Genomic DNA, 27,928 nt, shown 5'->3' on the forward strand with positions numbered 1-27,928 from the left:
ACTCACCATACTGCTCCATATTTAAACAAAACAAAAAAGAATGACTGCTGCCTTACCATATATTGCTTTCACATGTATATGATCTCATTTGATACCCTCAACAACACCAGACACTGAAGTTCAGTATGTTACAATGACTTGTTAACTATTAGCCAGATACATGAAAATATGTCACAAGAATGGGGTAAAAACAAAGAATATCATAAGCATTTCATGTACAACTAAGGGGACATGTAAGCATGGAAACTCTTCAGTCTTATTAGGGAGAAAATGAATAAAAGTGAGATCAATAGTGAGATTCCATTTTCAACTATAAAACCACACAAAAAAAGTTAAAACAAGTCTAAAACCAAAAAATCAGTATTGTTAAGGGTTCTTGAAAATAAGCACCCCCATATAATTATTGATGAAAGAAAATTTAGAACTACAATTGAAAAGACTTGGACTTTCACATACCTTTTGCTCTGGAAACTCCACTTGTGGGAATTTATACCAAAAAAAAATGTGCTCTCCAATTTATAGCAAAGCACATGCAAATAGTTTATTCATACTCTTGGATACTATCTTACCACTAAAAATTAAATTAAACATAATATTTAATGGTATATGAAAATATTGATGACTTATTATAAGTCAGAAAAAGGGGATCACCACCTTATTTTTTCTCAATTTTGTAGAAAAATTATATATATTTTATTGAAATATAGTTGACATATTAGTTTTAGGTGTACAACATAGTGATTCAACAATTATGTACATTACAAAATGCTCACCATGCTAAGTTTAATAACCATCTGTCACCATACAAAGTTACTACAATAATATTGACTGTATTTGCTTTCCTGTACCCTTCATCCCTGGTTATATGTATATATTTATATATAAAATCATATATATTTATATATATAGGTAAGAAAGTAGAGGGATTTTTTTCTTTTAATTTTTTTTTTAAAGATTTTATTTATTTATTTGACAGACAGAGATCACAAGTAGGCAGAGAGGCAGGCAGAGAGAGAGGAAGGGAAGCAGGCCCCCTGGTGAGCAGAGAGCCCGATGCGGGACTCGATCCCAGGACCCTGAGATCATGACCTGAGCCGAAGGCAGCAGCTTAACCAACTGAGCCACCCAGGCACCCTCTTTTAATATTTTTTATTTATTCATTTGAGAGAGACAGAATTAGCAAGAACACAAGCAGGGGGAGGGGCAGAGGGAGAAGAAAAGCAAACTCCCTGCTGAGCAGGGAGGCTGATGCGGGGCTTGATCCCAAGACCCTGGGATTATGACTTGAGCTGAAGGCAGACACCTAACCAACTGAGACACCCAGGCGTCCTGAGAAAGGGGAGGAATTTCAGTTGAAAGGTTAAGTATTGTTTCTTCACAGTGGTAGTACTACAAGTGATTTCTATTTGTTCTGCTTTTTTGTATTTTCCAATTGTCTTGAAATAAGCATTTTACTTCTGTAAATAGAAGCAAAGATTATTAGCTACAGAAGCCTCCCGTTGGTCCAAGTGCTTATTGGTTAAAAGTCCCACTTTCAACAGACTGCATTGCCTTCAACAGACTGCATTATACTTCTTACCAAGGACATCTTTTGTCATTTTGTCACAGAAATCTGACCTGGCCACTCACCATTTCTGAGACATATTCTGTTTCTTAAGCCTGAACCATTGTATATGCAGATTTGTCTTCCTGGAGCACCTATACCATTTATTTGTTGGTCTTGTGAGATCCCACTTCTATCCCTTCTCTCTCAGCCTGCATGTCATTTACTTGGTCGAGTTCCAGGCTGAGTTGCTTTCCCTCTGTAATGTACTCCTATAAAATTTGGTGTGATTTCCAGTTCTAGCACGAAGTGTGTTTCAGTATTAATATCTACTCATAGTTATTCTCCCATGTGGGATTTTTGAAGTGGTCTTTATTTTTTTTCTTAAGATTTTATTTATTTCAGGGGGCCTGGGTGGCTCAGTGGGTTAAGCCTCTGCCTTTGGCTCAGGGCCTCTGCCCCTCTCTCTGCCTGCCTCTCTGCCTACTGGTGATCTCTGTCAAATAAAAAAAAAAAAGAAAAGAAAAGAAAAGAAAGAAGATTTTATTTATTTATCTGCCAGAGATCACCATAGGCAGAGAGACAGGCAGAAAGAGCAAGGGGGAAGCAGGCTCCCTGCTGAACAGAGAGCCCAATGTGGGTCTTGATCCCAGGACCCCAAGGTCATGACCTAAGCCGAAGGCAGAGGTTTAACCCATTGAGCCACCCAGGCGCCCCTGAAGTGGTCTTTAAGACAGAGGTGATGGTCAATAAATATCTGTGAGGTAAATAAATAAATAATGGAGGGCTCCCTTGGTTGATCATCTGACTCTTGGTTTTGGCTCAGGTAATGATCACAGGGTCCTGAGATTGAGCCCCGGGTCAGGCTCTATGCTCAATGGGGAGTCTGCTTGAGATTCTCTCTCCTTCTCCCTCTGCCCCTTCCTCTGCTCACACTCTCTGTTTCTAAAATAAATAAATAAATAATTAAAAAATGAATAACAAAATAACAAATGCCTTTGTCCTATTTTAAAAAGACTTTTTATTGTCTTCTTCTTAAAAGCTTTGCTTTTAGTTTGATTACTAAGGGGGATGTTAGCTGTCCATATCATGAAAACTCAAAGCAGTGGTCTCCAAACTTCATGGCTTATATTTGACCTAAAGGAATTTTAGAATTCTATGACACATAATCTCTGACACATTGTGAAGTTGACATAAATTCTTATGTAGTTTTAAGTGGTGGCAAGACATGTAATTCCTGTTTATTACATATTGTCTAATCATGTTAAATGGATTTTTGTCAAAACTTTGGCATTATAGTTTGGGTGCATTTAGTTTATGGAAAATAAATCAATTTATGAAGTCAGTTCTCATTATCAAGACTTCAGCTTGCTTTATGTCAGAAAAATTATCACAACCTTACAATGCAAATAATTAATATGTACCAACTAAATTTATTAAATTATTAAAAATTAAGTTATCAAAGAATTAGTTAATTAAAATGCCTTATCCTGCCACTCATTTCTACTATCTTATTCTAATCTTCGTAAGACCCACAGGTTGCCTTCAGGTGAAATGAGATATTTCCTCCTTCAGTATTCCTGGCTTTGTTTCTATGGGACCCTCTTTCATGAAAAAATTATTCTTCTGTGATCCCTTTCTGTGGTCCTAGAAGATTTTAGACTCCAGGAAGGACAGCACAATAAGACTTAGGACTGAGGACAAACTCCTCTTCTGTGTCAAGTGAGACAAGTATGATTGTGAGCCGGAAAGTGGAAAAGAAGAAATGATAAACAGCAAGCGGATCTCAGGCAGATTGATTTTAGGAAGGAGTATATTTGGAGCCTGAGGATGTGGAATCGATTTCCTTAAGACTGTGTGCATGAGGATCTTCCTGATCAGTCTTTGAGGCTGGTTACTCTGGACTGAAGACTGCTCCCCTAAAGCTCCCCATGGGGCAATAGAGAAGCAGGGCACTTTTAAAAGGGAATTCCTTCCTCCCACTATTCTCCTGTAAGGGAACTCATCTGAATTATCTGGCAATCTCATCACATTTATACTTAATTACTACTTAAATGCTTTACGCTTCTTAGAAGAAGGTGCCAGTGGCATGTTAGAATAGAGGTCAGATTGGGTTGTAAATCACTCTGGCCAATTTAGTCATTTCATCTCTGAGTCACAAGGTCTATCGCTTTGAAAGAGGTGAATTGGAAAATCTACCTCCGATATTATTATTGTGCTGAGGATTAGATAACATTTATTTGCTCAGCCTATAGGAGAAGGTACATGTTTTCTTCAATATTAAATAAAGTTTAATTTAGGGGTGAGTGACAATCTAGGATATTGAGGTTATGTTTCTATTAAATGCTTTATTAAAAATTTCAGTGTTTCCCATCATGTACTCTAGAACTCATGTATATAATTACATGCTATAAAGTGTGGATCAGATGCCATGTGCTTTATGTGCTAATACATGAACCAAATACCTATTGTTTCAAAAATATCTATTGATAATACCTGAGAAACTTACCTTTGTATTTTTCTATATTTTTTTCAGGGATTTGGGGAATTACTTGAGAAAGCAAAACAAAACAGTAACGACAGAAAAATTTCCAATGCTGATAACAGCCTTTTCTTCAGCAATTTCTCACTTCTTGGTGCTCCTGTCCTGAAAGATATCAGTTTCAAGATAGAAAGAGGACAGTTGTTGGCAGTTGCTGGATCTACTGGAGCAGGCAAGGTAATGTCTTCTATTTCTCATCATTGAGAACTTAATTTGGTATGCATTTCTTTCTTTTTCTAGTTTGTAGTGTAAGAGGATGTATTGGAGAAATTCTAACATTGGTAATAGGAGAATTCTTGGATAGAGTGTCCCTTATAATGTAAATTATTCCACTGATAATATTCTTTAGTCTTTTTTTTCCTTTGTCTTATTTCCAGTGACTTTTTCTTCTGCATCTTTATGTGATACATGGCACACAACACAGTGTTTTTTTTTTTCCACATGTTGATCTTTATATTTATTAAAAATGTTTTTCTTTTTTAAATTGGAACACAGTTGACAACCAGTGTTACCTTAATTTCAGAGGTACAATATAACGATTGAACACCTCTGTACATTACACTGTGCTCACAAATGTAGCTACCGTCTGTCACCACACAAAGCTATGCTAATATCACTGGATCTATTCCCTATGCCGTATCACACATCCATGGGGCTTCTTCATCCCATAACTGGAAGCCTGTATCTCCCACTCCTCTTTACTCATTTTGCCCATCTTCCCATACCTCTTCCCCTGGCAAACATCAGTTTGTTTGTATTTATGGGCATTTAAAATTTTTGTTTGTTTATTCTTTCTTTTGTTTTTTTAGAGTTCACATATAAGTGAACACAGTGTCTTACACATGGTGGACATTCAGTAACTTTATTGAATAAATGAACTATTCATTTTTACCCATCTTTGGCATAGACATTTTTTCAGGGCTGGTCCAGGAAAATCATGGCATAGATTTTTACCTCGGAACCGCATAGGCAGAAGGTCCTTATTTGGTTGTTTTAGGATTTTAGGGAATGAACTCAGACTTGCTTAGGATTTATTATGAGGAAAAATTACTGACTAGGATAGCTTTTTGAAAGAAATACATAGGAATGTTGATTTATTCATTGCTGGTCAGCTTCCCAGTCCCTACCCCTATCCCAACTTAAATAAGTCAAGAATATTTAGAGATATGTCTGACAAAAATTAATAGGTTATAAAGCAAAAATAGCTGAAAGGTTAAACTCAGGGGTGAAAGGGAAAGGAAGGAAGGACCACTGAAGCTTTAAGATAAAAATGTATGTAAAAGTAGAAATTAAAAAACATTCTTGAAAGACATTCATTAATATTTAACATGGGAAGAATGATATATTTGGAGAATTTAATTTGAAACTTGGGAAACAAAATGCTGCAGAAAATAGTTGTTAAATTTGGTGTCCACAATGCTACTAATGCAATTTGGTTGTTTCTCTCTCCAGTTATGTTTTTTACATGTGAGACAGGTTTTTTATTTTATTTATTTACTTGTTTTTTTTAGAAATAGGCCTTTTAAATATAGTAGCTGTAGTTGTATATTTTCTTCTTAGGAGAACTTGTTCCTCCTTTTAAGTATTATTTTTCCTTCTACTTCTTATATAGAATTAGTAGTAATTTTCACTATTAAAATAAAAAGATAACCATAGGAGGAGCTGTTCATCAGCAAAGTATCGATGATCTAAACAAGAATGTTTGCTGCTGAGAGGTAATTGTATTTCATGTAATTTTTAAAATTCTGTTTATATGCTTAGAGTTACTTCTTTGAAAGGTATACAAAAATAGATTTGGACTCAGAAATTACAAGACTTACCAACAATTAAATTTCAGGCAATTCTATTAAAAACTGATGAGCAGATAATCGCTGGCTGGAGTTGTATTTGCATCTTCTGAGAAGTAGCTCTGAAGACCAAGTCCAAGGAAAGCAGTGGTTCCTTTGGGATAAGTTTGAGGGTTTGGCAGCTCAGGCAAGGAGGGAGGCTTTTCATAGTATTAGGAATGGAGTATTTTATAATCTACCAGACAGAAGATCTAGCTAACATATAAGATTGAATAATTGCAAATATTAGCATTTGAAGTCAAATCCCATCTCACCCAGTTTGATATATCAAAAGCTCTCAAGATAACTGAATAATTCTTCTACTTGTGTGACTTAACCTAGTGTGTTTGCTGAGATTTTATAGCACAAAGGTATTCATCACAACATTGTTTGAATTAAAAAAAAATCAGAGGGACCCCTAAATATCTGTTATTAAGGAATCGATTAGACAAATTTTAGTGTAGTGATAGAATGACATGTTATTCAGTCAGTAAAAAGGATGTTTAAAATGGTTGTGAAGGACACGTATTTATATATTGTTAAGAAAGAACAAGTTATAAAATATTACATACATAATTTGTGGTTTTTTTTTTATTTTTTTTAATTTTTTTATTTATTTGACAGAGAGAAATTACAAGTACACTGAGAGGCAGGCAGAGAGAGAGAGAGAGAAGGAAGCAGGCTCCCTGCTGAGCAGAGAGCCCGATGCAGGACTCGATCCCAGGACCCTGAGATCATGACCTGAGCCGAAGGCAGTGGCTTAACCCACTGAGCCACCCAGGCGCCCCTAATTTGTGTTTTTAAAAGCATGTATATATATATGTGTGTGTCTGGAAGGACATTTATGGATAAAGTGGCTATCTCTGAGATTTTGGGTATATTTTGATGAGATCGGGCGTGTTCAGGGTGGTATGGCTGTAGACAATTTGGGGTATGTTTTGTATCTCTAGATTTTCCAAAGTTATAATAATTTATATCTATATTAATAATCTATATTATTTTCTTTAAACACTAAGGTCAGGTTTAATTTTATCCTTCTTTCCTCTTATAGTTATCTAGACTCTGATGTTATATGATGTAATGAATCATCAATTGATTGATTTTGGGGTTGTTTCCAGAGTTTTGCTAACCCAAAATGACACTGAATATCCTTGCACACATGTCTTCTTTACTCTGTATTCCAAGGAGTATCTTAGTGCTTGATACAAATTTATTTAATTGAACAATCTTTGGGAAAACAGATTTTTTGTTCTAATCCACATTAAGTGTCTTTCATCTATGAGACCTCTGTGAATTGTTGTAATTAAGCAAAATTGGTATAAGAGTCTGCAGTACTGGGTACCCTTGACTGAAGGCTTGGTAAATAATTTTTATATATTTCATATATAATATATTTCATATATAATATAGTTATTTTAGTATTTGTATTATATCAATAAATATTAACAATATATCATATAATATAAACATATAATGTAAATATTATATGCATTTAACATAGATAGTAAGATCTTTTCCATTGTTTAGATTTATAAAGCTCATCTATGTAAGATATTGTTTCTAAAAATATTTAAAAATAACTATTCTTTCTAGATTTAATTTTTATACAAAAGGATTTTACATAGAAATAAAGTATTTTAGATTTTTCTTCATATAATAAAAATTACAAAATATACTGAAATCTATAACATAAAGAGGTCTGTTACTTAATCCTGCCTTCTTCCTAATGTATTTTAGGTGATATTATTATTTATTAAAACTTAATTGACAATTAAAAACTTTAGGAAATTAGGGGCACCTGGGTGGCTCATTAGGTTAAAGCCTCTGCCTCCGGCTTAGGTCGTGATCTCAGGGTCCTGTGATCCAGCCCCACATGGGGCTATCTGCTCAGCAGGGAGCCTGCTTCCTCCTCTCTCTCTCTCTGCCTGCCTCTCTGCCTACTTGTGATCTCTGTCTGTCGAATAAATAAACAGAATCTTTAAGAAAAAAAAAAAAAACTTTAGAAAATTAAAAGATATAAAAAGTTGAAAAATTTCCCTTTCAGTCTGTTTCTGCTCCGTTTTCCACTTTTCACCAATCTCTCCCCCAACCCACGTGGCCAGTTTTAATTTTTTGAATATATATATAAATAACTGCATAGTATTCTACTGTACAGGTGGATGTTATATGATGTAATGAATCATCAATTGATTGATTTTGGGGTTGCTTCCAGAGTTTTGCTAACCCAAAATGACACTGAATATCCTTGCATACATGTCATTTAGCACATCTGCAAGTGTATCAGTAGGGTAGCTTCCTTGAAATGGTAAAGCATTTGTGTATTCATTGAGCTTCTATCCCTGAAGATTGCACTAATCTATGTGTGTACCATATGATCTATATAAAAGTGTGGATTTCATCATAGCATCACCAGCAGATGATGTTATCTAATTTTTAATTCTTTTCCAGTCTTACTATAGGGACGAGTGGCATATCCATGTATTTTTAATTTGGGTTTCTCTCCCTTTTTTTTCAGATTTGGGTTTCTCTTATTATGAATAAAGTACAATATTTTTTCATATGTTCAAAGGTCTCCTCTATTTTCATTTTTGGTGAAATAACTAGTCACATACTTGGTACATTTTTTAATGGATTTGCTTTCTTTTTCCTTTTGATTTTAGAATCATTTCTTTAGAGAGAAATTATTCTTTTGTGTGTTCTAAGTTGTAAAGTTTTACTTCAATTTTACACTCTTTTCCTTTAGCTTTCCATGCATAAGTTTTTAAAAAGAGGTTTAATTTATCTTTTATTTCGTGACTTCCGGATTTTGAGTTATAGGAAGGCTTTCTTACTCCATAGTGGTTTTTTCCCCCCCTTTAGGCATCCCCCAGTGTTTTCTTTAAGGACTTATTTTTGTACTTTTTCTTTGACCTATTTGGAATTCACCATGAATATAGTATGAGGTACAAACACAATTTTTTGGTTAGCCCTCTGGACACAGTCCAGTGTCCAACACCGTTTATTGAATAATCCATCTTTCCCCACTGATTTTAGATGCCACCTTTATTGAATACTAATTCTTTTGTGCATTTGGATCTGGTTTGTAGTTTTATTTCTGTTCCATTGGTTTGTTTCTTATATAATAGTAATTCATTTTTCAAGTTATTGAGCCCTTATAATTTAATATAATGTATCATATTCTTAACTTATATCATTTAACAAATTTACTGAGTCTCTACTTTGTGCCAAGTATTAATCGAGGCCCTTAAGATATAATAGTGAACAAAACCTACAACATATTCTCATCCCCATCTAAGGAACTCACATTTTATGGGAGACAAACAAACAAAAAATGAGTATATGTAATAACACCTGATGGAAATTGCTATAAAGATAAAGCAGAGAAAAGAAGATTGGTGATGGGGTGCAATTTTAAATAGAGGAGATAGAGAAACCCTCACTGAAAGGTAACATTTGAGCAGAGACTTGAGGGAGGTGAGGGACAAGGTCATGTGGATTACCTGCAGAAGAGTCTTGCAGAGAGAGGGTGGAGAAAGCCTTGAAATAGAACTTAGCCTGTATGGTTCACAGAACAGCAAGGAGGTCAGTGGGGTTGGCACAGTCAGCCACAGAGGGTAGAGCCATCAGAGGAGTAAGGTGGGCTAGACCAGTACTTGGGCTTTTCTAAAAGAGCCTGAAAGGTCTTACAAAGGGGCTTGTAACGAGTAAGGCTTTTCTTTCTGAGGAAATGAGAGTCCATTGGAAGGTTTTAAGAGGAAAGTAATATGATTGGGCTTAGGTTTTGATGGGGGCGCTTTGAAAATATGTTTTAGAGAGACAAGGGCAGAAGCAAGGGGAGCTTTGAAGCAGTTGGGAGTTTTTGGGCTAATTGGGCAAGAGATGATATTGGCTTAATCCAGGTAGTGATGGAAGTAGTAATCAAATTCAGGACATATTTCTTTCTTTCTTTCTTTCTTCCTTCCTTCCTTCCTTCCTTCCTTCCTTCCTTCCTTCCTTCCTTCTTTCCTTCCTTTTTAAGATTTTATTTATTTTTCTGACAGAGATCACAAGTAGGCAGAGAGGCAGGCAGAGAGAGAGGAGGAAGCAGGCTTCCCGCCCAGCAGAGAGCCTGATGTGGGTCTAGATCCCAGGACCCAGGGGTCGTGACCCGAGCCGAGCCACAGGCAGAGGCTTTAACCCACTGAGCCACCCAGGCACCACTCAGGACATGTTTCTAAGAAAGATACCACAGAATTAGATTGAAGGTGGCATATGAAAAAAACAGAGATCAAGGATGAGTCCAAGGGTAACTGGAAGCTTGAAGGTACAATTACCTGAGAAGATTATGGAAGAAACTTATGCATTTAGTTTATAATGCATATTCAACATCCAAGTTGAGATGTTAGTTGGATATACAGGTCTGGTTTCAAGGGAATGGGGTCTGTCAGTGTAACAACTTGAGGTCAAATGAGATTCCGAAGGACAGAGTATGGATAAAAAGGGAAAGGGGTTCACATGTGAGCCCAAGGACCTTCCAACTTTTAGAGGTGCAGGAGGTGTTTTGTCATAGAGGTTATATTTATAATAACTTTATGTTAAATCTTCGGGATTTTCTTTCCTTGATTCCCTAATGTGAGCTCTCATAAAGTTAATGTTTTTTCTTTCTCTGCTGCCTCTTTTTCTTCTATACCATTTTAGTCAGTCATATTATCTTTCTTTCTTTCTTTTTTCTTTTTTTTTAAGATTTTATTTATTTATTTGACAGAGATCACAAGTAGGCAGAGAAGCAGGCAGAGGTGGAGGGAAGCAGGCTCCCTCCTGAGCAGAGAGCCAGATCCCAGGACCCTGAGATCATGATCTGAGCAGAAGGCAGAGGCTTAACCCACTGAACCAAATCAGGCACCCTTGTGTTATCTTTCTTAATGCTTTATCTTTGTATTGTTAAATATGCTTATGCTTCTGTTACTGTGTTACGTTTACATGGTATCCTTTGACTTCCAGCTTTTCTTGATAAGGCAATCAGCAAATTTCCTTTATACTCTCTTTCCTTTGTTTTGTTTGTATTTTACTTAAAACTTTTCCTATTGTCAGGGCATATAACGTATTTAAATTATCTTCTTCAACTCTAATTCCCACATTAGTTTAAATTTTAGTTCACAGTCTTTTATATAAAGTCTTTGCTCACTGATAGTCCTTTTGGTGAGGCTTCTTCATTCATTTCTTGGATGATTTTATCCTTGTTTCTTCAAGAAGGGCTCGTGGAAACAATATTATCTTTTTTTTTTTTTTTTAAACTCATCTCTTCTTTGTTAGATGAAGATCAAAATGAATCTACATTGTTGGTTTAAATAAATGGACAGAATTTATTTAAATTCTAATAGCTGCGATTAAATAAATGAATGCAGTTAAATCACAAAGAACAGCACCCAGCATAGGCCGAGTATCAACAAATATTAGCTGGTATTTATCTTTCCCTGATGTTCTCCAAACCCATCCCAACGATCTGAATCAGTGGCTCCATCCCTGTGAACCTCTACTACAACACTTAACCACACTCCACTGTAATTGTCTCTTTTATTCCTCTTTGTATCTTTTGTGCATAGCAGCATATCCCGAATAGGAAGTGCTTAGTAAGTTTTGAATCAAATGAATTAATCTGGAATCCTTCAAAATCAGAACAGATATATCTGCTTAGGATAATAGCCGGAGGCAGGTATATTCTGAGAATGATTTGATCAAGTGATTTAATTTAATAACCATGGTTTTTGTTTCTAGACTTCACTTCTGATGATGATTATGGGAGAGTTGGAGCCTTCAGAGGGCAAAATTAAGCACAGTGGAAGAATTTCATTCTGCTCTCAGTTTTCCTGGATCATGCCTGGCACCATCAAAGAAAACATCATCTTTGGTGTTTCTTATGATGAGTATAGATACAGGAGTGTCATCAAAGCATGCCAGCTAGAGGAGGTAAGTCACTATGTGACATAATTCTGACTATGCATATGAAATCTTTAAACTACTTAAGATATATAATTAGTCCCCTATTCAATAAGTCAGTCTACATATATTAACCAAGTTTCCAACATGGGCAAAGTACTCTAAGTAAATCCACTAATAAAATATATATGTCTAATAAATATATGACCACTAATAAAATATATGATCCCTGCTCTAGGAGACTTACAAAAACATAGAGAAGGTACAATTTATTTTTAAAATGATGGGCTGATTTGGTTACAATAAAACCTCTTTATGAAATGGAGAGAATTTTATTGACTCATTCGTGAGTCATGTGTCCTCAGTGGACACTTATATGCATGCATTTTTTAAAAAATACTTCAAAATTACTTGAGAGGATTTTAGTAATTTTAAATAACAACCATAGCCTACCATAATGAGCAATGATCTTCCAGTAGAGAATCAAAGATAAAATTGTGATTATATTTTATCCAAAACATATTGGGTGTTTTTAGAGAACACAGATATTTGTCTAGGTGGGGACTGGGTTATAGGAGTGGTAGTGTCTTGCAAGATAAATCACAAGCTTTATTTGTTAGTTGAAAGGTTTTGGAAGGTTTCTGGTGAGCTTTATTATTACTGTTATTATTTTTTGCTTTGAATATACCTTTCCTCAAGAAATAATTTTATAAATGGTGATTTGAATCCAACAATAAAAGTATATTTATTTAACCCAAATAGACCATAGCTGTATTACTAATAATAAATTCAGAGCTGTGGGTCCCTCATTTATGAAATGAGCATTTACTAACACTAACATGCTAAGTGTGGGAAAACCAAGCTGAAAAATACACAGTCCATTTTCTAAAGGTTCATGTTATAGTGATCTGTGTTTTAATGAACTATTGTATGGTATGTGAATTATATCATAATAAAGCTGTTAAAAATAACGAAAGTAAAGAGAATAAGAGGAAGAAGAGCATATTCTTTTCTCATTCTATGACCAACCTCAAAATTATTTTTAATGTGTATAAATTAGTTTTATTTCATATACTCATATTTATGGACTATTTCCATCCAAAGGAAAGGCCATCACATCTTTATTTCCTCTAAAAGTAGTTTCAGGGGTGCCTGGGTGGCTCAGTGGGTTAAAGCCTCTGCCTTCGGCTCGGGTCGTGATCTCGGGTCCTGGGATCGAGACCCACATCATGCTCTCTGCTTGGCAGGGAGCCTGCTTCCCCCTCTCTGTCTGCCTGCCTCTGCCTACTTGTGATCTCTCTATGTCAAATAAATAAATAAAATCTTTAAAAAAAATAAAATAAAAGTAGTTTCAGTAACAGTTTCCATTTCTTCTTACCTACCTTGCCCCCCAGCACACATACCTGGCTCTAAACAACCACTAATCTACCTTGTATCTCTAATTGTTGTGGACAATTAACACAAATGCAAACATTCAGTATATGGCCTTTTGTGTCCAAATAAACTTTTAAACTAGAAAAAGTTAAGAAGTCTTCATTTTGAAAACATTTGGCGCTTGCTGCATTTCGTAAAAATATAAATAGAATAAGATCCTTATACTTGAGAGGTTCATGGACTGGTAGGGGAAAGAAACATATTAATAAGGAATGTAGTTGGTGCTCTAATAGAAAATGAAAGAGTGATTTCTGTAGGAGTGAAAAGAGGGAGCGTAACAATAGATCTCCGTCTGCCTGATGTAAAGAATAATCTCCAAAGGTGGTACAAGGATAATTCCTCTAATAGAATGATTCACTGTGGAGTTCCAATGTAACAAGAGGGAAATTGATGGCTTTGGAGGAATTTTTTTGATTAAGAACATTAGAGCTGCCAATAAAGTAGAAGTTTAGGTTGGTCAGAAGAAGTGGGAGATTAATGAATAAATGGTAATTGGATTATTGAGAAAATTCAATGGGATGAATATAGGGTATATAACATAGTGTCTGGTGTAAATTATCTATTCTATAAATATTAGCTCCTTTCTACTTTCTTTTGAGGTGGTGAATACTGCTAGAGAACGTGATGTAAGATAAATGTGTTCTTAGAGTCAGTTCTTATTAGAGAGTGACTTCTATGGAAATAAGATGGAACTTGGTATAATTAAGATGGCTATAAAAAGTCATCAATGTGAACTTTAATGATGACAAAAGTGGTTCTAAGAAAAATGATAAATGTGGTTATCTGTAAATATGGTAGTTGTTCTTCCTGACCCCAAACAGAAGTTGGAGTATCCTGTCAAAGAAACCAGATGGCATTGGACAGTTTAGAGTTCAGGCACATTGTTTCCATGCTCCAGAAATGGCAATGGGTTGGGCGGTGATTCTAGTTTCTATGTGCCTTTCACACTCCAAAGCACAACTCTGTACCAGACACTGTTCACTGTGGTGGGGTCAGGGCAGGTACAAAATGAAAACATTATTTTCCCTCCTCAAATAACTTATGGGCTGGTTGGGGGAAAACATAAAGGAAGAGATAGCAAGTATTGGAATAAAGGTATTCTTAGGGCACTGCGGAAGCCCAGTTTCGGTTTGCCTCAGCAGTTCAGGAAAGGCTTTCTCTAAAAGTGGACAACCTGAGGGATGAGTAAAAGTGGGAAGGGTATTCTGGACAAAAGGAACTGAGCAGAAACATAGGATGTGAAACCAGTTGGTTAGTGCAGGGAACCATGTCTTGATAGAACCAGAATATAACTTGGAGGCACTGAGTGTGGAAAGAGGAATGAACCCATTGGACCACGGCCTGGGGGCCTTGTACACCAATCTCAGGAATTTGGTCTTGGAGAGCTTTAATCAGGGGAAGAAGGATGCAGGCAGTTTTGTATTTTTGATATATCAATTGGCTGTAATATGAGAAACAGAATTAAGGTGGGTGCATTTTGAAACTGGGATGGCAGAAAGAATATATATTTTGAAATCTGACAGAGTTGGGTTACTAAAGAAAGTTACTTAATCCTGTTATACACTGAGTTTTGTCCTCTCAATATGGAGATTATATTATTTATTTTGATATTTTTCTGGCTCACCAAAACTACTTAATAAAATAGCCAGTAGTAGTAGTTGTTGTCGTCGTCATCATAGTAGTAGTATTTGCTGTTCTGACTAGAAGGGAGACTAACAGGAACTGTTTCAGTAATCCAGATAATGGTATTAAGGGACAAGAAGAAACAGAAATTAAGCAGAGGCATTGTGCGGAGATCAAGAATGCCATATTTATATACTATTTCCATCCAAAGGAAAGGGTGTCAGGGAAAATGGGCCTTCAGGGAAGACTGAGAGTTTTTTTTTCCTGAAGAAATTAGAAGAAGAGAGAAATTGGTTTAGGATTAAGGATTCCTTGCACGACAGGAGCTGAAAAGGGGGATAGGTAGGATTGCCATGGGTTTAGGACAGAAGCACGTGAAGGTGAATGACATACAACTGAGACATCTGATCAAGACAGAAAGATCATAAGTCTTACTAATAAGGTTTCCAGTGGAGGACACCACTAGGTAGACTTGAATAAATAACTTTATAATGATGATGACATACATTTTGCTTCTGTAATGTACACTTCACTCTTCTTCCCCTTTGCCTTAAGTTGTCAAAACACTGAGCTTTTCATTTCTAATGATCTGAGTCCCTGCTCTCTCCTGTCCCGCTGACTGTTGCAACGAGGCCTTTCTAGTCATCTTATAACAGGCAAAAATACACCCAGCACCCTAAATTCTCTGTACTTGATACTGGCAAATGTAGTGAGTACACTGAATATAGAGCGTGTCTGCTTCTTTTCTTGTTGCTGAATATTCCCTGTACATTGTTATTTATCCAACCACATGACAAATTGTTTGAGAGCTGTGACTCTTAAACATTTATTTTGGTATATGCTGCCTAGGACGTGGAGAGGCAGTTTTGTAAATTCTTTCAGGTGACTATTTCAGCAATATCTTGGAGTAGGCATGCCAGTTATGGGAATTGTGCTCAGCAGCTGTTCCCCTCTGAGTCTCACAGTCTCAGGGTTGGACGAGATGGTTCCATGGCAGGAGTATGTTACTGAGTAGGGAGTAAGGAAAGGAATTACAGGTGCTAGACTATCTTAGTCAAAACCAAAGGTATCCCTATTTTCAGTCCCTGAGAGTTTCTACTTTTGGTATTTTTCTTGTTGTCATGAAATAAATATTCCTCACCTTTCAAGAAGAGGCCTGTAGGGGCCTTCCCAAGGGAGGATTTTCTTTTTTAAATGTGGAGGAGTTTGGAGCTGAGGACCATGAAACACCCACAGTGTCCCCAAGGGGGAGCAGCTGGTGTCCGCCACAGTCACCCTGGCTGAGTCCCCCGCAGGGCCCCTGGTCACCAGTACGAAGAGTCGTGAGTCCATCTGTTTTCATTTTGACTGCCAGCGTTGATCTGTTTTTGAATGTGCTCCAGCCAGACTTGGAACTGGAGATGAGAACGGGATATTTTCTTCCTCATTTTTGTGTTTTTGTTCAGCTCTAATATCTACAGAGCACTTGCGTATGTAGTGATGCCTGCCGTCATAGGAGCAGGCTGGTAGGATAAGTTGGCGTGGATAGGAAACAGCATGCACAACATACTTCACATAGTTTTCTGATTTCAGTCTGCTGAAAACTCTTCCCTCAGAGGGGTAGCTTAAAGACTTTATCACGGGGAAGGGCCCGGAGACAGCTCTGTGCTATAGAATGACTTGTGGTGTGCAGACCCGAGGGAGCAAGTCAGGTGTGGATCCTTTGCCTTCGGCCCTTCTCCTTTACGAATGTCTCCATGTCTTGCTTTATGTTTCCTACTTTTGGATCTAGATGATGGTACTACAGATTTCTAGACAAATGTAGAGGTATTTGTTTTCTTAGGTGTTTTTTTTTTTTTTTAAAGATACCATTTTATATCCCAGTGCCAATCAGCTTATTCTCTTCTTTCCATGTAACCAGACTACCCCTGAGGGTCCTTCTCAATTTTGTACGCTTTTGTAACCAACCCTGGAGACTTTTGCTAGCTTAAAAAAGATGACTCTGTTGAACTGGGCCCTTGTTAACTTACTTATCTCTTAAGGAGATTATAACCCTGTTTAATTATTAAAAGAGGAACAGACTTCACTGTTCTCTCATCTTTCTTTATTTTCAGGTTATTGGTTTTTTTCACACTTCACCAATACCTTACCCTACCATAGAACCCACAGCTGACAGCAAGAGAATTCTAGGCAGACTGGTGTTTGGGTAATGGGTAGTTGGACTGACTATATTCAGTGACTCACTCTCTTGTAAAAGTACCTGGGTTTGGCTTTTATGATAGTGTGTGGTGGGGCGTGGGATATGAGAAGAAGCTAGGGACTTAGGATATATAATCGGTTTTCACAGAGATGTTGAGATCCTTTTGTAACCGCAAAATGGTCTTCATTATGTACTCTGTCTTGGCAACCATTACATATGCATTGTAATAAAAATATTTACTGTGTTTGTTGCAGAATTAAAATCTGTTTGTGTTTTCTTTACCACCACTGCTTGGCAGTTTTCATCTTTAAGTCACTAGAAGAAAGCAAATTAGGAGGAAAATTGGCAAGGAGTTGCTAAAGGAAAAAAAAAAAAAAACTTGGGAGGGAAATTGGCAAGAAATATGAAAAACTTGGGAGGGAAGTAAGCAAAGCAATGAGTTAATGACTGTTCTGGAAAATAAATTCCATCATGCAGATACCGCAAGTCTAATTAAATTTGAATTTGACTTTTGGATATCCAGATCTGGCCAAAACTAACCTGTGTGAACAGAGGCTTAACCTTTGGTTGGTCAGTCCACCACTACAGGAGAATTCAGGAACGTTCATTTGAGAGATCTGTAAATAAAAGGGGGCCATAGGAATTAACATCTGCATTCAGTAACAGCCAAGACATAATGGAGTCATAAAACAGATATTTGAAACACATTGAACTATGTCCCCTAAACCAGAATAAACCATACTTAATGACTGCACCTTGAACCACCTGTAATTTTCTCCTAATAGTTAATTAAGTTGGAAAGCACAGCCATTTATTTACTGTAATATGAAGCAAGTACATTTATTTTATAGAATCACTGAGCCAGAACCTAACAGAAATGCCATAGCACTTTCTGAATTGAACTGTTATTTCACTTCATTTGAGCCCTGAAACTTAAAAAAAAAAAAAACTCTAGCTAACATCTATCAAGAGAGTACATGTTGGCATTGCTGTGCTAAGCACTCTGCACACATTGGTCCATTGAATTCTCACTTTCTTGTTATCTCGTGACAGCTTTGCTTAGAGTTTGCTGTCAGAGAGAAACTGTGCTGAATTCTTAAAGTGTGAACCTGATTTTAGGAATTGAAATTGCAAATTCTGGAATTAATTATTAGCTTAACAAATGAGAGCTTTACATCTCTAAAACCAAAATAGCCATAAGAGTGCTGGTCTCAGTAAAATTTGGACAAGTCAACAGAACAGTAATATAAAAATTTAATTATAATGGTCTGGGACCAGGCTATCTCAGGAATAAATAATGAAATGAAGATATTCAAGGTAAGGTTTTGTATTAAAAGACAAAAAAAAAAAAAAAATCATGACATTTTCCAAAGGTAAAAACCATGATGTATCATCATGTCTATGCTCAAGATTTCATCCCTCCCAAAGAACTGGTATTCTGAGCCATGCACTCTAAGAATTATCTTCTTTGTAGCAGTGGCTAACAAAACAAGATCAATATATACACTTATATTTCATACCTTAGAACTCAGTGATGTTCATAAAGGTCTTTGTAAGAAAGGAAACTTGTTTTTTCTAAAAATTCTGAGTATAAGTGTTCCCTTGAGAAAACCACCCTCGAAATGGCAATTGTATTACCATTAGTGTCTTTCAGAACAAAATCTGTAATACCTAATTTTTATTCAGAAGGTTTAGCTAAGCTTGATTCACATTTTCTAAATTAAAAAGTTGACTTCAGCAAATATTTGAGTTCCTCTCATGGACGTGTAACATTTTAGGCACTCTGGATGCTGCCTTCAATTGTAACAAGGGTCCCTGTCTGCAATTAATTTTTTACTTATAGATATTTGGGGGGAAAGATTATATATATATATATATATATATATATATATATATATTCATTTAGTAAATATTTATAAGTGCAACTAAGGACTCTGCCAAACTCTGGAAATTATTAATGAACAAGACACAATCCCTGTCCTTAAGGGGGTTTTATTCTAGTGGAGATGACCAAGTAAAAACCAGAGCAGTTTGAGAAATTCTATGATATTGATTAATAAGGGTCCTTTAATGAGTACAAGGAAGTAACATTTAATCTGATATTAGAAGTTCAGGCAAGGCTTCCCTGGAGGAAGTGACATCTCAGGTGAGAGATGATGGATGAGCAGGAGTCATTTGAGCGAAGAAGAACAATGAGAACATTCCAGAAAAAGAACAGAATGTACAAGGCCGAGAACCCAGAGGGAGCACTCTATATTTGAGGAGCTATAGTCAGTTCTGTGTGGCCAGAGTGTATAATGAAATGGGCCCAGAGCCAGGAGAGAGCATTGCACTTTTTCAGGAGCTCTAGGTAGGGCAGCAAGACTGGGATCTGGAAAGACAGGGGTATATCGCGATAGCTGAACTAGGAGAGGCCAATCAGATCATGGTTTCTATCCTTCCATTTGCCAGCAATTAAAAAAAAAAAAAAAAAAGGAGTCAGAAAGACAAAGGTCACCCCTTTCACTTTGTGCTTCATATAAATTCAGTTGGTGAAATCCACTTCTCAAACAGCCTTCTAGCTGCAGAGGAGTGAGAGAAATGTGGTAATTGGTGGGAGCACAGGGAAGTACCCTGGGAGGAGAGCAAATGGGTCTCTAGCATCCTCCACCGTGGCGTTTCTTTATTGGAGGAAGTGCCATAATAAAAACAGTATCTTAGGAAGATTCATCTAATATAATAAGCAAATTGGAGGGGGATAATGGAAATGTGGTTAGAAGTTAATGAAATATTGGCATTCCAATTTTAAAGAAAAGAAGTAAAATTTTTGAGGGACTTGTTGAAGATCCATAATTGATGGGACCAGCAAGAGAATCCAAGTCTTCTGACTCATTTTTTTTCTATACTCTATTAGTGTTATTTCTTATTAGAAAAGAAACTCTAGATTAGACTCTAGTGACATACCCATTCACTATTGCTGGCTTTAAGTTAGAACTTTAGGCTAGTTAATCGCACTGTGATGTTAACAGTATCATTAAACTATTAAGACTATAAACCTGCCAGTTGTAAAGGGGAAGTTATGATAGCAAAGCCTTGTGACCTAATGGCATTGAGAATTCCATGACATAGTTGTGAAAACTATTTGCAGATCCTAAATAAGCATATCTTGGAAAAACCACCTATACCACACACTTGAAATTTAAATAAGTCAGGACATTTCTTCCCAGATCCTCTTCCAAATTATTTTCTCCTTTTCCTTTGCCCTTGAGGCAGAATCTCTTCTTCAAGCCTCATAACCTCAAATTTAAAATATGGAAGTCCGGGGGCGCGTGGGTGGCTCAGTCGTTAAACATCTGCCTTTGGCTCAGGTCATGATCCCAGGCTCCTGGGATCAAACCCCAGGGAGCCTGTTTCTCCCACTCCCCCTGCTTGTGTTCCCTCTTTCACTGTGTCTCTGTCAAATAAATGAATAAAATCTTAAAAATAAATAAATAAAGACAGGTCCAAGTAGGAGGGCAGTCTGTAGAAGGCAGGAAGCCATGTCAGGTCCTGAGGGAACAAGGATTGTGGTGGAATTACTTCAGAGGGTGTGAGTGAGTGCATTTTGAAGCCTGGCAGCTAAGGAACTGAATTACAAAGCTGATTTAGGCACTGGGGAGCTGGGATCTGAGTTAGGAAGTCCAGAGCAGGAGCAACTGCAGGATAGCATAGTACTGTGGTAGCAGAGTACTGGGAGAGAAGTGCTTTATTGGGCATTGGATTTGTCCCAGAATCTTGGGTGGGTAGACCTAGAAAAGATAGTGAAGGAATTAACAGCTCCCTAAGTGCCAATTTTTAGACCAACTGAATCAAAATCATCTAGGAAGCTTTTAAAAACTGGATTTTTAAATGTCATTTCAGAGAATCTGAGATCTGGAGTCCAGAAATTAAATGAATCTAATGTAGAGCCAGAATAGGAGAAATAAGATACTTTGTTTTAAGTATCTTTTCTAACTTTACTTCCTTGGGAGCATTTACTCAAGGACACTTTAAATCATTGCATTCCAGTTCTTCCTTTAAAAATGCTTATGGGAGAAGAATAAATGAAACAAGATGGGATTGGGAGGGAGACAAACCATAAGTGACTCTTAATCTCACAGAACAGACTGAGGGTTGCTGGGGGGAGGGGGTTTGGGAGAAGGGGGTGGGATTGTGGACATTGGGGAGGGTATGTGCTTTGGTGAGTGCTGTGAAGTGTGTAAACCTGGTGATTCACAGACCTGTACCCCTGGGGATAAAAATATATGTTTATAAAAAATAAAAAATTAATTAAAAAAAATAAAAATGCTTATGTTATCTTCAAATACAAATACAGACCTCCATACATACAGAAATAAACACTAAAGAGGCATAGGGATATCAACAGAATTGTGTATATACTCACAAGTTCATACATAAAACCATATATACGTATGTATATCCCTGAATGTTAAGCAATAATTTAATATTTGTGACAAGACTGTAACATCATTATATAAAAGAACTAGCTTTTTGTATTTTTGTTGCTGGCAATAAAAATTATATTGGAATTTGAGTTTTCTGCTATAAATTTGGTCCAGATCAAATCTCAATGAAAGAAGAGCTTTTATTTTTCAAGTTGATAAAAAGTTCTCACTTCTTATGCTTTCTAGCAAGGATTAATCTTTAGCCAGTGTTTCTGTGTACAGCTACTTGTAATCAAGTTTGACTTAGGTCAACAAATTACCTTTCCTAATAAGCAGAACTCCAGGTTTGTTTTGTTTTGTTTTAAAGATTTTATTTATTCACCTGAGACAGAGAGAGAGAGAGATAGCAACAGAGCACAGATGGGGAGGAGTAAAAGCAGGCTCTGGCTGAGCAGGGAGCCCAATGTAGGGCTTGATCCCCGGACCCAGGGATCATGCCTGAGTTGAAGGCAGATGCTTTAACTGCCTGAGTCACCCAGGCATCCCTGAACTCCAGGTTTTAATTTATGAACTCATTCATGTGTATTTACTGCTGGAGGAGTTAAGTTCTGTTGATAAATCATAAGAACTTCCCAGCACTCTCAAGATAACATCCATGTTTACAAAAGCTCTGTGCAGGGCACCTGGGTGGCTCAGTGGGTTAAGCCGCTGCCTTCGGCTCAGGTCATGATCTCACGGTCCTGGGATCGAGTCCCACATCGGGCTCTCTGCTCAGCGGGGAGCCTGCTTCCCTCTCTCTCTGCCTGCCTCTCTACCTACTTGTGATCTCTGTCTGTCAAATAAATAAATAAATAAAATCTTTAAAAAAAAAAAAAAAAAGCTCTGTGCAAAAATGGTTAAAATTCATTCTTTCACTCTCTTTCTAGAACACTTTAGCCCTCTCCATTCTCTCCTTCCCTTCATCTGTTCTCCAACACTTTTTTTCATCTTCCTCCTTGCTCATTTTCCTTATGTATAAAGCATAAGAGCTTAGTAATTATTAAACATTAATAAAATTGGCACTGTCTAGTGATTTATTCTTAAAAACATGTTTTATTGCATGTTATTACCTCTAAAGTTCATGTTCCCTCAACCCAAGTTTCACACCCCCTCCCTTACCACAAGCGGCTATGTTGTCAAGGTTGTTCTAAAGAGTGATAAGGTAGCCATAAAACAAGTTTTATGATATTTTCCTATCTACAAAGTCACAGGAAGCTCAAATGTACTCAGCAAATATTGCAAAATTACAAAGACCGATTAAATGTAATACTCCACCCTTTTCTTAAAGCTCTCCCTCTCTTTAATGTAATGACACCTTGTATCATTCCTTTGTCCAATGTTCAAGTCAGTTAGTGAGCTTTATATTAGCAATTCCTCTTTAACAACTTCTGGTTTGTCTGGCTCAGTTAAATAATATTAGGGTGGTGTTTAGGTGCATTTTTAAAAGTAAAATGATAAACATTCGTGTGAAAAGTGCATGTATCATGTTGAGTATACTGTATATTTCTTAATAATAATCTTTATTGCATACTTGTTATACTACTACTTTGACCTTCTCTCATGCTCTTTATCTAGGTATTTTCAAGTGTTTTTACAATCTCAAACAGACCTCATATATGCACAGAATCCTTTGAAGTTGGCATTTGCCTTTCTGACCAGCATATTGTAAAGGAAGTTAGCCAAAAGAGTAAGGATCTATTTGAGCAGGTAGAATAACTACATGATGCAAATTCCTGGGCTTTTCTCTAATTCATCTGAGTGAGAATATGTATAACATTTTGAACAAGCTCCCCAGGTGATTCTGAAATAATTGGCTCTACATACTTCACTTTGAGAAACAATGATCCACATATTTAATTTTATCTGTAGTTAAGCTGTGCTGAGAAAATTATTAAGAAATGAAATGGTGGTATAGCAGAGCTTCAGAAAAAGGGTTTTCAGTGTCTCCTTCAATAAGAAAGTTTAGCACTTTGTTTAAAAGTTTATATTTGATTTATGTTATGGTTTAGGTTTTTTATTTAAAAATCTCAGTAGTCAGTTTTTACATGAGAAGTCACATCATGCCCAGCATCTTAATGGCACTGAATGAGTTCCTCCAACCTTTTTTATGGATAGCTCCTGAGGAACTCAAGTTGTGTGCCAATGAAGAGAAAAACCATTTGTTTCTGTGCAAGGAGTCATTTCTAACCAACCCATGTCCTTACGGTGCTTGTCAAACTCATGACAGTACCAGGCAGTACAATTTTTTTTTAAAGATTTTATTTATTTATTTGACAGACAGAGATCACAAGTAGGCAGGGAGGCAGGCAGAGAGAGAGGAGGGGAGGCAGGCTTCCTGCTGAGCAGAGAGCCCAATGCGGGGCTCGATCCCAGGACTCTGGGATCATGACCTGAGCCGAAGGCAGAGGTTTTAACCCACTGAGCCACCCAGGTGCCCCACAATTTTTTTTTTTTTTAGTTTATAATTTTTATGTAGAAGAAAATATGTTGTGGAGATTGAAAACTACCATCCTTAAGATAAATATATTATCATATTTGAGTGCCCTTAGTAATCAGCAAGGATAAATGTTTAACAATGTATATAAAACAAAGTGTTTTATGTTTAACCAAATAGAAAAAGCCAAACACTAATAAATCTACAAATGAACAATAAACGAGACAATCAGGGCAAGTACTCACATTAGCAACAGTATATTGGTATTACTAATTTATTTGATCTTAAAATAATGAGCTTATTCACAATTCTATTCAATGTATCCTTACTATTTTGTTTCCTTTCAATCTCAACTGTTTCCTATGATTTACGTTCTTTGAAAAACTTACCTAATTATCCACACTTATACATTTCTCTTCATAAATGGCTTATGTCTAGAGAAAAGAGGCCAAATATGCTGGCTCAGAACCTCAAATCTTTTCAGATGTGGGAATCTTTTTTTTTCCTGCTTTTTGAAAGATAGCCTATATCACTAGTATCCATTCTGGGTAGGAAATAACCATATGACAACATCCCTGTTTTTTAAGTGCCTTAGGGGCCTGGACAAACTCTAAGTAGAACTTCCTAACAAATCTTTCCACCACCATTTTCCCATAAAACCCCAAGCTTCAGGCAGTCACTCTGATGAATGTGATATATATTTTTCCAGTCCATTTAATGGAAATTACACCTATGTGTACATATACTTATCAATAAGCAATATTTAAGTTCTGTTTGGGTAGCTTAAGAATTTATGTAAATGGTGGACTTTCCACACATCATTCTCAACTTGCTCTCTTTGTCCCTATTACCTTTTTGAGGTCTAGCCATGCTACTTATATGTGGAAATTTTTTTCATTCTTCTACTCCTATGCCACATTTTATTTACTCATTCTGCTACTGATGAACATTTAGATTTCTCCAAGATTTTACACAATACTGCAGTGAAAATCTTTGAATATTTCTTTTTGCACATTTGCAAGAATTTCTCTGGAATAGATATCTAGGAATTGAATTTAGGTGTTTTTGTGTACATAGGCACATTCTGAATTTTACTAGACACTGCTAATTTGCACTTTAAAGAAGTTATACCAATTTATACTACTATCAGTCATTTTTGAGTGTTCCCATTGATTCACATCTTTGAAAGCTCTCATTATTGATACTTTATATTTTTTATTTTTATTTTTTATTTTTCTAAAAGATTTTTATTTATTTATTTGGCAGAGAGAGAAAGAGATCACAGCAGGCAGAGAGGCAGGCAGAAAGATGGGGGAAGCAGGCTCCCCGATGAGCTTGATCCCAGGACCCTGAGATGATGACCTGAGCTGAAGGCAGAGGTTTAACTCACCGAGCCACCCAGGCAACCCAATACTTTATTTTTTTCTGAAGATTTTATTTCTTTATTTGACTCACAGGAAGAGAGAGCACAAGTAGGCAGAGTGGCAGGCAGAGGGAGAGGGAGAAGCTGAGCAGCGAGCCTGATGCAGGGCTCGATCCCAGGACCCTGGGATCATGACCTGAGCCAAAGACAGGTGCTTAACTGAATGAGCCACCCAGAGGTGTCCTCTCTCTCTCTCTCTCTCTCTTTTTTCCCTTGATTTGTAGTTCCTTGATTACTGGTGAGATTATACATATTTTCCTATTTGTTTGCCATTCTGATTTCATATTCTTTGCCAATTGAGGAGGGTCAGGTATTGTGGTAGTTATGAAATATGCCTTACAGACCACTACAGTGAAATTGAACAATGGCCCCAATTGCTATACATGAAATTCTTCACACCTAGAGTTTGTGTTGAGACTTCTTCCACAGGCAGCTTCCTGTGAATCAGGAATATTGCAGGATACTAAAGCAGATTTGTGTTTAGAGGATGTGGGACCTAGTTATTAACTGATTTTGGCTCAGAGACTCCCAGATGGCTTTCCAAGAGTTGGTTAGATTTAGACAGTGGTCTTGAGTTCTTCCATCCAACCTCTGCCCTTCTTTCCTTCACTTGGGGGTTGGACTTGCATCTAGGTCTGACATATCTCCCAGCCTTCCCTGCTTTTTTCCCCGTTAACTTAAACATCTATATTTCCCCTAATAAGATCATTACATGTTTAATTCTGTCTTAGCTAAAGAGAAGTGATCTTCAAAATTACTTGGAGAGGATCTAAACTAATAGGAAATTGAATATGTCTTAAGTGTTAGACAAAATTTTTTATCTTCCAGCAATGCTTTCCTCAACAGCCTTTTAATGGTGTGTAAAATGCCATTTTTTTAAAAGTATAGTACATCTAACCAGGGATTATCACAGCTGCTATCCAAAATTAAAAACCTAAAAATATATGTATCTATTAAGAGTAAATAAATAAATAAATACCAAAAAAATTTCTTCACCCAGAGAAACTGGATAATTTACTAACAAGTGATCAGAATTTACTTCAAAGCACAAAAGGACTTGAATAGATATGTTACCATTGTAAAGCTGGTTTAGAGTCTGCTAGTTCACACAACACTGTCATTAGATGATTTTAAAATTGAATTGTATCTTACCCTTAAGTAACATATATTTCTATATTATTTAAACTATACCAAACCAGAGAAAAAGGTGGGAAACTCTTCAACTAGTTTTCTTTTTTTTTTAATTGAAATATACATACAATAGTATATTAGTTTCTGGTATACAATATATTGATTCAACACTTATACATATTATGAAGAGATCACCATGATAAATCTAGCTACCATCTGTCCCCATACAAAGTTGTCACATACTGTCGCATACTTTATTCCCTATGCTGTACATTATATCCTTGTGCCTTACAGTTTATACCTTTCATTCCCCTTCCCCTATTTTGCCCATCTTCCATCCCTCTCCCCTCTAGCAACCACCCATTTGTTCTTTATGAATCTGTTTCTGTTCTGTTTGCTCATTTGGCTTTATTTATTTATTTATTTGATTCTACATATAAATGAGATCATCATATGCTTGCCTTTCTCTGTCTGACTTATTTCATTTTTTGTATTCCTGCCAACAGTGCACAAGGATTCCCTTTTCTCCCATTTTCCTAGAGCCAGGATAGTCTTAGTACAAAAATCTGTAAATTAATATAAAAACAAAACTATAGCTAACCATAATAATGATATAGATATTCAAATAAAATGTTATCAGATAAAATATTAACAAGTATATTCCAGCATGGTATAAGAAGTGATAAAATATGACCAAGAAAGATTTATAATAGGAATGCAAGGGTGCTTGTATTGCAATAGAATGAAATCTGTAAATACAGTATAATTTGTTATATTGATAAGGAGGAAAACCATATAGCAGGGTCAGTAGATGCTAAAAGTGTACAAAAAATTCAGCAGTCATTTATATTTATAATAAAAATTTTAAAGTAAAAAATAGAAGTAGAAGGAAACTTTAAATGCAGTAACTTTTTTTAACCCACCATCCCCAAGTAGACATGATTTTAAATGTTAAAAATTTAATGTCATTTGTCTTAAAATAGGGACAATATTAAATGTTTTTGAAGAGATTGTTTATACAAAAAAAAAAAAAAAAACCCAAAAAACAAAAACCCAAAGAAGTTCTAGCAAAGAACAAACAAACAGAAAACATAAGTCCGTTAGAATTATTAAGGGGGCACTTTGGTGGCTCAGTGGGTTAAGCCTTTGCCTTCGGCTCAGGTCATGATCTCAGGGTCCTTGGATCGAGCCCCACATCAGGCTCTCTGCTCAGCAGGGAGCCTGCTTTCCCCTCTCTGCCTGCCTCTCTGCTTACTTGTGATCTCTCTCTCTCTCTCTGTGTCAAATAAATAAATAAATTTTAAAAAATCTGTAAGAATTATTAAGGGAGTACAGTAACATGGCTGGATAGTAGATAAGCATGCTCTCTGCTTACTTGTGATCTCTCTCTCTCTCTCTGTCAAATAAATAAATAAATTTTAAAAAATCTGTAAGA

At 36.4% G+C, this 27,928-nt stretch overlaps 1 protein-coding gene across 4 annotated transcripts in view; it reads left to right on the top strand.

Annotated features, from left to right (window-relative positions):
• Positions 1-27,928, top strand: part of CFTR (CF transmembrane conductance regulator) — a 169,500-nt gene that overhangs the window by 60,373 nt on the left and 81,199 nt on the right. For all 4 annotated transcript variants that reach the window (XM_059171669.1, XM_059171668.1, XM_059171666.1 and 1 more), the window contains 2 exons: positions 4,080-4,262; positions 11,666-11,857. In XM_059171669.1, coding sequence (XP_059027652.1) covers positions 4,080-4,262; positions 11,666-11,857 — 375 coding nt within the window. The remainder of the gene's footprint in view (positions 1-4,079; positions 4,263-11,665; positions 11,858-27,928) is intronic.

This window comes from Mustela lutreola, chromosome 4 (assembly GCF_030435805.1).
Source record: "Mustela lutreola isolate mMusLut2 chromosome 4, mMusLut2.pri, whole genome shotgun sequence".
Classification (NCBI taxonomy): domain Eukaryota; kingdom Metazoa; phylum Chordata; class Mammalia; order Carnivora; family Mustelidae; genus Mustela; species Mustela lutreola.